An 11,441-nucleotide genomic window follows, 5' to 3' on the forward strand; every position below is an offset into this window, starting at 1 on the left:
AAAACGTATCTACAACCAGACTTATGGATGTCGGTGCGGCAAAACACATTATACATTATACCCAGGAGGACACCTTCCAATATTTGTACTAAAACAGTTTTTCTTATAAAATCATAGAGAACACTGTATGTGTCGACGCATCTTGGATGCTACAGTCTGTAGTTGCCCATCCCAACCCTCCCCAGACTCCTAGGTTTTGGTGGGGAGGATAGAAGAGGAGATGAGAGCCTCTTGTTTTTCCTCAGCAGAAGTGCTGTGCACGGTGTTGAGGGTGTTGAGAGGCACTGTCTGTGGATTGTCTGTCCGCCGTTCATCCTGTAAGAGAAAGGGGCACCAAGGTTTTGTTTTCTACTGTACAGTAAGCTGTTACTTCATTTTAGTGTCAAATTTGCTACTGGGGGGCGTGAGACTATTCCAGGAAGTAAATCTAAGGTTGTCATTAGGACGTCTATGAGACTCTTTGGTTTTTAGGGACCATGTCAATGGTGGTCTGAAGAGAAATATACCAAACGTATTAAAGAGTAACATGTGACTGTGCTTACTGTGTACTGTGGCGGGGCGTCAGTGTGTTTCTGTTGTAGGTCCCACCAGAGCAGGCCAGGCCCGATGCTGCTCCTCTTGGTCGGTCCTGGTGAAGAAAATATAAAGAAGATTATAAATCGATGCATTTTGAACTTGATGTCTTTGATATGCAACACCCTCCCAACATTTAAACAGGCCCTCAAAACCCACCTCTTCAAGCTCGCCTTCACCAGTTAACCCTCTCCCTCCCCCTCCCCTTCCCATGTGTCCCCAGCACTACCGTAACCTTTTGTGTGTCTTTTTTATTATTACTACTCAATCTTTTCAGTTTGTAAAGCGTCTTTGAGTGTCTAGAAAAGTGCTATATAAGTCTAATGTATTATTATTATTATTATTATTATTATGCACAAGGAGTTAATAATTTTATAATTTTGCCATTTAGCAGATGCTTTTAATCCAAAGCGATTTACAATTACGAATTACAGGGACATTCCCCCTGGAGTAACTGAGGGCTAAGTGCCTTACTCAAGGGCAGACTCGTAGTGGTGTGGTTTCAGGCGGGATTTGAACTCATTTGAACCTTCCGATCACAAGTCCAACTCACTATCCACTAGACCACCACTACCCCAGAGTTGAATGTGTGTTTTATTACCAGTCATGTAGCTCACAGCAATGCCCACCAGTACCACTGAGCTGGTCCCCACAGCTCCAAAGTAGAGGTAAGAGATGGAGTAGAAGTGTTGTAGACCCGTCAGTCTGGGAACAGATAGGAACATTATCAACCAGGCAGCCAACTGTGAACATACAGTATGCAACTTTGAACATACAGTATGTCACTTTGAACATACAGTATGCAACTTTGAAAAAACATTAACACTGTACTTACTCGTGTACATCTTTACCATTTAGCAGACGCTTTTATCCAAAGTGATTTACAGAGACAGTCTCCCTGGAGTAATTTAGAGCCAAGTGTCTTACTCAAGGACACCCTCTGGTGTTCCCAGGTGAGATTTGAACACCAAGCCACCACCACCCCGACACACTCCATCCCTACCCAACTGGTGTCTGTTAAGGAACTCTGTTCCTTTGTTTCTAGATCATCTCTCCTCTCCTGAAATACTGTGGTGGTGGTGGCCATGTGAACTGTAGTTTCATACAGATGGTGTAAGCTACAGCTACAGTCAGAGGTTACCATGGTTACCATCAGTAATGATCATACCACCACCCCATTTGACTAAGCAAGTGAATCATCAATCCACCAGTCGTAGCAGGAAGAGTAATCCAGCTCAGGCCCGGGGCCATTGGCAGTCTCCGTGATAGAAGGAAAAATCTACTTCTATCACCATCTTCTAAACCTTTTTTTAAAAAAAATGTATATAGACACTGGAGAAACATAGAGACAGTACAAGGGGGGCAATATAAGTTTTAGGGGACACAGTAAAGGGGAAAAAGCGAGAAAAAAGTGCTGGGGGGCAGTAGAAGTCTCACCCGTGTTGATCTGGAGAGAGAGGCCTGTAGATGGAGGGGTTGTCCAGGCTGCTGTTGAGCGTGACGTTACTGGACAGACACTGCTGGGCGTTGGGGAGGGGAAGGACCCCCATCAACTCCAGACTGGGGGGGTACAGTGTTGACCCGATGGCCAGCCACAGGGAGACGCAGAACCCCACGAAAATACCTGAAAACACCCCCTGAAGACCAAGCAAATACAGCGTGTATAACACACATCTCTGTGAGTTGACATCAGGAATCAGAAATATCATTATATAATTATAAAATGATTATAAAATCAGCTCCACTGTGTAATGATAGTCTGTAGCACGGCTGTATATATCATCGGCCTGTAGAGGGCGCTATAGGTCCTCAGAGTTATTACACCTACAGGTGTCAGAAGGAGTCAGAGAGAGTTGTGGAGCTCAGGGAAGCATGAATAAACATCTATCACCGCTAGCATAAAGAGTTAAACCAAAACGTCTTATTTCTTAATAATAAGAATTATACAACAGTTAGTTCCGACCAAGTAATTTGATTGGACAAGAGGCATTCGAGAGTGCTGATATACAGTATAACAGCACTGGGACTTTTAACTATATGTATCACTCCGAAATAACCGTTAATATCAAAGTAGCTAGCCTGCAGGTGTTTGTGTTCAGGTTACTAGGCAACAACAGTCCAGATGCGGAACCATTTTTTGGAGCCAAAATAAATGATTAAATAAACAAACAAATCATAATCTGTTGTCGCTTATTACTGTTAACTAATAAAATGCGCTGTAGAACTGTTGTATAAAAGCAATATCACACTCGAGATCGTGCTGTTATACTGAATATCAGCACGGCTGTGATTCGGTCGTTGGTACGAGGCCGCAGGGCTGTACCTAGTGCAGTATAACAGCACTCCCTCTCGTGTGATATTGCATTACACACTGTGTGTTGTTCATATCTTCAGACTCACCGAAGTGTTGGCAGCTGGAACAAACATTCCCAGAATGAAAGAGCCCAGCAGTGGGCCGCTGACCACACCCATGACCGTAAACGACCCCTGGGGAGAGGAGGAGGAGGAGGGGGAGGAAGAGGAGGAGGGGGGGTAGGAGGAGGGGGAGGAGGAGGAGGAGGAGGAGGGGGAGAGGAGGAGGGGGAGAGGAGGAGGAGGAGGAGAAGGAGGAGGAGGGGAAAGTTTGAAGTCCCTCGTTAGATTATGGGCCTGTTTCACAGACAAGGCTTAAGCCTAGTCCTGGACAAAATCACTCTAAAAATCTCCAATTTAGTCTAGGGTTAGGCTCAAGCCTTGTCTGTGAAACCGGCCCTAAGTCCGCCAGGCTTATTAACAGCATGTGTGAGGATAGATGTAGTAGATTCTGCTGTACTACGGTATAACAATACATTAAACCAGCAGAGTGTGTATATATGGTGTGTGTACTGTCAACATCCAAACCGCATCTAAGATTTTTAGAACTACATTAAGTCATCGCCATGGCGATGTTTCCGCAGCATCATTGTTTACACAGAAACTGTGTAATTCTGCCCCCACAGAAACCTGGAAACACTGGCCAGTGAGGTGAGTCTAATATTTTGACAATACCTAAAACCATTCTACAACTTCATCAAGATATGTGACATGGTGAGAAAAAAAGAAAAAAACATTCCCCACACCATTACATCACCTGAATAAATAGAGAAGGTGTACAGGTCAGGTGTTCCTAAGAAAGTGTTCAGTGAGTGTAAGAGAGTGTTATAGCAGGGATATTGACTACAGTAAAGTGAGTCCATCATCTATGGAGACAAACAGATGCATGCTGGGAAGGAGGCACCTACCTGAAGAACGCCCCAGTCACAGAGGGAGGAGAGAGCAGCCACACTGATACATCCAGCTCCGTACATGAACGCTACGAACACAACATCAACATCACAGATGGGTACCGCTTAATAAGGTCACATGTTTTCATGAACAATACGACTCGGAATAAAACACTTTTGTAATCGATTAATTGTGGGTGATTTGTCATACTTGAGCCAGTGGTGTTGGTGACTTGATATGCTTAACTGTGGTGTAATGATTGACCTAATTAGAACTTTATCTTAAGATGTTATTGGATGGATCAATTATCTAAGCAACTCGGTTGAGTGATGCTGATTTAAGTGTATTGATCGATTATCTTTTAGTTGTTTTTTGTTTTTGATCTGTTCCTTTTTATTTCTGTTGCGCTGTACTCTACTTTGAGCTGCATTATTATTATTATTATTATTATTATTATTATTATTACTACTACTACTATTATTATTATTACTACTATTATTATTATTATTATTACTATTATTATTATTATTACTATTATTATTATTATTACTATTATTATTATTATTATTACTATTATTATTATTATTATTACTACTATTATTATTATTACTATTATTATTACTATTACTATTATTATTATTATTATTATTATTATTATTATATTCCTAAAAAGGAAAAAAGTTCAGTGGGAGTAGAAATTACCATATTTTATATTATTTTATTTTATATTTTTTTAAAATCTAGCCCAGCACTCATGAGAAAGTTATTTAGGGGTAAATTATCTGCATCTCCTCCGGAATACAAAGTCGACCTACACAATCCTTTGGAGATGAGGATCAGCCTCCTCTCTGACAGGTTCTCCAGGTGAGGCTTCAGAAGGTCCTCCATGGTCACGGCGGCCATGGCGTTGATGCTGGTGGAGACCGTGCTGTGAGGAGATGAACCACAAGGTATGATGTCATCTTTATGATGTCATCTTTACATTCTCTGCATCGAGCACAGACACCTTTATCCAAAAGACGTGTTTTGGGCTGTCTAGAAAAACCCTATCTATATGTTACGGTACAGGTGGGAATACGGTACATGTGGGAAAACTAGGGTTAGGGTTAGGTGCTACGTCGACTTGGTAGATGCTGGCATGTCTAACCCTACCCCTACCCCTAACCCTAGCACCTAACCCTAACCCTAACCCTAACCCTATCCCTAACCCTAACCCTAACCCTAACCCTATCCCTAACCCTAACCCTAACCCTAACCCTAGCACCTAATCCTAACCATAACCCTAACCCTAGCACCCTAGCACCTAACCCTAGTTTTCCCACATGTACCGTATTCCCACATGTACCGTAACATATATATATATATATATATAATGAACAATCAATCATTAGGATTACCTGAGGGTCCCACTATATGCACATGCAAGAAACAGCCCGGGGAAGCCTGGGTGGTGGTTAAAGATGTCCAGGACCATGTAGGGCATGTACTGAGAAAGAGGAGACGAGAAATGTACAACAGTTTAATAACACACAAGGCAATCAAATGACCCCCTCTTTACAATGCTCAAGCTGCTACTTACACACAACGACCACTAGTTGGCCGCTTGTAAATTAGCCTGCTTCCTCCTACACAGAAAAACTGCAAAATAGCTTTATACTAGCTTATGCTGATGTGATTTTGAAAATGTAAGGATACTGGGTGGTAGAACGCACATGTCTAGGAAAAGTCATGAAAAGAGGGTCCTGAAATTTGATCGAGTGCAAAGATATAACATGTTTCTTTACTCACAGGGGTCAACTGGCTGTTCTAGTGTTAAGCGACATACTGTAGTAGCCAGTAGCCAGTGTGCTATACAGTCAAGCTGCAGGAAAAGCTTGTTGGATATTGTGACACAATCTGCTGTAATCCTTTACTGTGCTAGTCTGACACACAAGCACTATTGTTGTCGAGTGTCCTTGGAATGCCCTTCGAAGTATAAACGGTGAAATGTTTGATAGTGTGAGCATTGGTAGAGGTGTGGTGGTTTGTCTGTTCTTTTTTGTTGTAGTTGGTTTTGCTAGTTCATATACTTATAAAAGTACATAGTTACCTGCTAACACCCCCTTGTCTATATACCCCCCTGTGAATAGGCCATATAGTGTATATGTTACGGTACATGTGGGAAAACGGTACATGTGGGAAAACTTGGGTTAGGGTTAGGTGCTAGGGTGCTACGGTTAAGGTTAGGGTTAGGGGTAGGATTAGGGTTAGGATTACGGGTAGGGTTAGACATGCCAGCATGTACCAAGTGGACGTAGCACCTAACCCTAATCCTAGTTTTCCCACATGTACCGTATTCCCACATGTACCGTAACATATATAAGTATATACGTTTACATAATAGATACATACTCAGATTCCTACCGATTACTTTTAGGTATATCCCCCCTATTTATGTCTATTTATGTCTCATTCTTGTTTTTTATTATCTTAGGACTGTGTTTTATTATCTTAGGACTGTGTTTTATTATCTTAGGACAGTGTTTTATTATCTTAGGACTGTTTTATTATCTTAGGACTGTGTTTTATTATCTTAGGATGGTGTTTTATTATCTAGGACTGTGTTTTATTATCTTAGGAGAGTGTTTTATTCTCTTAGGACTGTGTTTTATTATCTTAGGACTGTGTTTTATTATCTTAGGACAGTGTTTTATTATCTTAGGACTGTGTTTTATTATCTTAGGACTGTGTTTTATTATCTTAGGACAGTGTTTTATTATCTTAAGACAGTGTTTTATTATCTTAGGACAGTGTTGTATTATCTTAGGACTGTGTTTTATTATCTTAGCACTGTGTTTTATTATCTTAAGACAGTGTTTTATTATCTTAGGACAGTGTTTTATTATCTTAGGACTGTGTTTTATTATCGGACAGTGTTTTATTATCTTAGGACGGTGTTTTATTATCTTAGGACTGTATTTTATTATCTTAGGACAGTTTTATTATCTTAGGACTGTGTTTTATTATCTTAGGACTGTGTTTTATTATCTTAGGACTGTGTTTTATTATCTTAGGACGGTGTTTTATTATCTTAGGACTGTGTTTTATTATCTTAGGACTGTGTTTTATTATCTTAGGACAGTGTTTTATTATCTTAGGGCTGTGTTTTATTATCTTAGGACTATGTTTTATTATCTTAGGACTGTGTTTTATTATCTTAGGACAGTGTTTTATTATCTTAGGGCTGTGTTTTATTATCTTAGGACTGTGTTTTATTATCTTAGGACTGTGTTTTATTATCTTAGGACAGTGTTTTATTATCTTAGGACTGTTTTATTATCTTAGGACAGTGTTTTATTATCTTAGGACTGTGTTTTATTATCTTAGGACTGTTTTATTATCTTAGGACGGTGTTTTGATTGTTAGCACCTAGGGTTTGCATTTCAATTCCGTCGTACCCGTACAATGACAATAAAGATCATTCATTCATTCATCCATTCATTCATTCATTCATTCATTCATTCATTCGTTCATGTTGTACCAGATCAGGAGCAGATATCTTCCCGGTCTTCAGCGGGTCACAGGTGGAGTACAGGGCGAACATGACGATCCCGCAGGTGGCGGCGCTGCTCACGATGATGCACATGGCCACCTGGTTCACCAACAAGGCCCTGCAGACAAGGACAAGAGAAAATGCGGGGGGGAGGGGTTTAAAGAAAACTGTGGCTGTGTTCTGAATGGTATACTAGCATACTGCTTACTAGCATACTCAATTAGTATATACTGCATACATGCCTACTAAATTCATAATAAGTATGCCACAACAGCTGTATGACGAGTTTGTATGACGCAGTTTGACGAGGCTGAAGAGACACGCAATGCATTTGGGGGATTCAGTACCCCAGTAGTGTCCAGTCATATCGTACTTAAGAAAATTGCGAAAATATAGTATACATACTACATTTCTCGCATACTAACATTTCGCATACTGTACAGTGTGAACGCTCTCGCATACTCAAATCTACGTCATATCTAGTATGAGTAGTATGCTAGTATGCGATTCCGAACACAGTCAGAGTCTATTTGGGTAATGTGGGACGCCTAAACTCCAGTGTGTTTATTCCCTGAAAAATCTAGTCATGATTTCAGTCACATGACCTCCATGCTAAACCTTTAGTAAAAGTCCTGTCGACTAGATTCTGTTAGAACAGGAAATAAACACAGGTGTCCCACGTGTCCCAGATGACCCAAATTCACCCTGCCTGTATTCCATAGCATCTGAACGAGGCATTAAACTCTATCACTAGAACAGCCGTGCCTATTTTACCTACTATAAGCACTGTCAAATGACCATAGTCTTTAGAATGGGAAGCTGCTACTTACACACAAAGACCACTAGTTGGCGCATCTTGTAAATTAGCCTGCTTCCTACACAGAAAGACTGCAAAATAGCTTCATACTAGCTTATCATGACGTGATTTTGAAAATGTAAGGATACTGGGTGGTAGAACGCACATATCTGGGAAAAGTCATGAAAGGAGGGTCCTGAAATGTGATCGAGTGCAACGGTATACATTTTTATGTACTTTATGTATATACTTATGGCTGTTCGAGTGTTAATCCATGAAAACATCTTAAAGTCAGCACAGGTGACCTCTGAACTCACCACTGGGCGTCTCTCTCGGTCCTGCAGGACAGATATCGCTGCACCTGGGCCTGGTTGACCCCGTACATCGACAGCCACACCAGCGACCCCCCCACGGTCAGAGACCAGAATGTGTACCGCTTCCTCGGGTCGAAGTCGAAACTTTTAGCATTTAGGGGGAAGAAAGGCATTTATTTAGTGCGTGTAGGATCATCTAGTAAAAAGAACAGGTCATTTGCATCTTCAACATACCTCTATACTTTTTAAAATGGATTTGCACTGTTAAATATTATGTAGATAGCTATATTCCCACGTTATACCAATTGATTAATCATTTTACAAGTGACTAAAAGTCTAGGTTTAGAAGATGGTGATAGAAGAAGATTGTTCCTTCTATCACTGAGACTGCCAATGGCCCCGGGCCTGAGCTGGATTATTTCTCCTGATACGACTGGTGGATTGATGATTCACTTGCTTAGTCAAATGTATTGATTGTAAGTCGCTTTGGAATAAGGCGTCTGCTAAATGCCAAAAATGTAAACATGTAAACTTGTAAGCATGTTGTTTGGTATGAATGTTTGAAGTTTAGGAAAGCAGTATTTACATGAATCAGAAATTATTACAAAAATAGATCAGAGTGAAATAGTATATTTGAGAGTATTCTGAGTGTTTGACACATCAAATATTTCTAGTTTCTATAAGCAGTTATCATACCAGTTATCATACCAGTTATCATACCAGTTATCATACCAGTTATCATACCAGTTATCATACCCCACACTAGAAAAAGGCTTTGATTGTGCAACACAAGGCTGAAAGGGACTGTGATTATTTAAATGAAAAATAGTTTTTGTTACTCATTCAGATTAATACGTGATCCATTGTTGGCAATCTCCAAAACCATGGCTGGCCCCCCAGCCAGAACAGTGCCGTGGATGTAGATAGCCATGAAGCCTGAGACCATGACGACGATCTGGAACACGTCTGTCCAGATGACCGCTTTCATGCCCCCCTATGGCGTGGAGGACAAATGACACGTCCATCCCATGATTGTCTGTTGTTGTCTATTTTATGGGTCTGATGTTGTCTATTGTGCACTTCTTTGTTTTTGTCATTTGTGTGCTGCAGAGAATAACACGCTGTACTGAGAACAAATTCCACCGGCTTTGGTCGTGTGGCTAATAAACTATCTATCTATCTATCTATCTATCTATCTATCTGTCTGTCTGTCTGTCTGTCTGTCTGTCTGTCTGTCTGTCTGTCTGTCTGTCTGTCTGTCTGTCTGTCTGTCTGTCTATCTATCTATCTATCTATCTATCTATCTACCTATCTATCTGTCTGTCTGTCTGTCTGTCTGTCTGTCTGTCTGTCTGTCTGTCTGTCTGTCTGTCTGTCTATCTACCTACCTATCTATCTATCTATCTATCTATCTATCTATCTATGTAACTATGTATTGCCCATCCACTTGTAGTGCACCTCATACATTATTCTGAAAGATAGAACTTTGAAAGGCAGCAGAACTATGGAGACCCTAAAAGCACAAGCAACCTTAACTAGCAGACACAGTACCATTAAACAGGAGGATACACCTGCGTTCACTGCGGAAGCCAGGTGATATTCCATCGTTTAACAGCATTCTTACCATAGTGGTGTACAACGTACAGATGAACCCAGTAGAGAAGAGAGACGCCCATATGTTGAGCCCAGTGGCTGCAATACAGACAAAACATTCACATTAACAAATGGACTGCACTTATATAACGCCTTTATCCAAAGCGCTTTACAACGGCCTCTCATTCACCCATTCACACACACATTCACACACCAATGGCGGCCAAGCTGCCATGCAAGGCGCCGGCCGGCCCCGCTCACTGGTAGCAATTTGGGGTTCAGTGTCTTGCCCAAGGACACCTCGACATGTGGCCAGCCATATATATCATACATCCATATCTATATCCAGGTCGTACCTTGGTTCAGGATCAAGGCAGGTGCGTATATCACGATTCCTGTGTAGAGCAGCTGAAAAGAAGGGATGGAAATATCCATCAGAAAAGCTTTGAAGGACAGACGACATAATTAAAACGCCTGACAGTGCTTACTGTAATCAGAACCAGACAGAGTCCATAGACTGAACATCACCCTCACTTCCTTATGCTCCTGAAACAACATAGGTCCCTTAAAGCATACTTACTTACTACTAAACACATCTTGTTTTGTCCTAAACATCAGATGGAGTCACAGATCAAGTCCTAGACATGTTATGACACTTGGCATAAGACTCTCTCAGGTTTGCCTTACCGTTGCAACTAGAAACTGGACACTTCCCAGGAGCTGCATCCCTCTGCCAAATCGCATCTTCAGATACTGTGACAGCAAACAAGAGTTCAAATCAAAGTTAAAATCTTTCCACACACTTTCCACTGTTCCTTCGAATCATCTCAGCACCACCATAAGCCCTGTGATAGTGGCTCGGCATTTTTGTTCAATCAAATTGTAAGCTACAGTGCATTTATCACTTTTGGACCATAGTCTTTACAATTGGAAGCTGCTACTGACACACAAAGACCACTAGTTGGTGTATCTTGTAAATTAGCCTGCCTCCTACACAGAAAAACTGCAAAATAGCTTTATACTAGCTACGGTACTTATTAACTACTTATCCTGATTTTGAAAATGTAAGGATACTGGGTGGTAGAACCCACATATCTAGGAAAAGTCATGAAGGGAGGGTGTTAAACACTAGAACAGTCATTTGACCTCTCGATCAAATTTCAGGACCCTCCTTTCATGACTTGTCCTAGATATGTGCGTTCTACCACCCAGTATCCTTACATTTTCAAAATCACTTCAGGATAAGATAGTATAAAACTATTTTGCAGTTTTTCTGTGTAAGAGGCAGGCTAAAAAAAGAAGTGCCCTCTAGTGATCTCTGTGTGTAAAAATAGCAGATTTACATTCTAAAAAGGGGGACCCCCAAGGCGGCTCTACTAGTAGGTAAAAT

At 40.9% G+C, this 11,441-nt stretch overlaps 1 protein-coding gene across 1 annotated transcript in view; it reads right to left on the bottom strand.

The window, feature by feature from the left end:
* Window positions 1-189: 189 nt before the first annotated feature.
* The window catches only part of slc5a5 (solute carrier family 5 member 5), a gene marked incomplete at both ends in the record, with an annotated part of 11,678 nt that continues 426 nt past the window's right edge, over window positions 190-11,441 (bottom strand). Inside the window, 14 exons of the mRNA XM_080530303.1 lie at window positions 190-315; window positions 543-628; window positions 1,175-1,278; window positions 2,011-2,210; window positions 2,974-3,060; window positions 3,834-3,904; window positions 4,632-4,744; window positions 5,214-5,302; window positions 7,337-7,466; window positions 8,462-8,602; window positions 9,298-9,452; window positions 10,083-10,150; window positions 10,408-10,459; window positions 10,739-10,804. Of these exons, the coding sequence (XP_080386429.1) occupies window positions 190-315; window positions 543-628; window positions 1,175-1,278; window positions 2,011-2,210; window positions 2,974-3,060; window positions 3,834-3,904; window positions 4,632-4,744; window positions 5,214-5,302; window positions 7,337-7,466; window positions 8,462-8,602; window positions 9,298-9,452; window positions 10,083-10,150; window positions 10,408-10,459; window positions 10,739-10,804 (1,488 nt within the window). The remainder of the gene's footprint in view (window positions 316-542; window positions 629-1,174; window positions 1,279-2,010; window positions 2,211-2,973; window positions 3,061-3,833; window positions 3,905-4,631; window positions 4,745-5,213; window positions 5,303-7,336; window positions 7,467-8,461; window positions 8,603-9,297; window positions 9,453-10,082; window positions 10,151-10,407; window positions 10,460-10,738; window positions 10,805-11,441) is intronic.

The sequence above is a fragment of the Nansenia antarctica genome (assembly GCF_963989245.1).
Source record: "Nansenia antarctica genome assembly, chromosome: 1".
Lineage (NCBI taxonomy): Eukaryota > Metazoa > Chordata > Actinopteri > Argentiniformes > Microstomatidae > Nansenia > Nansenia antarctica.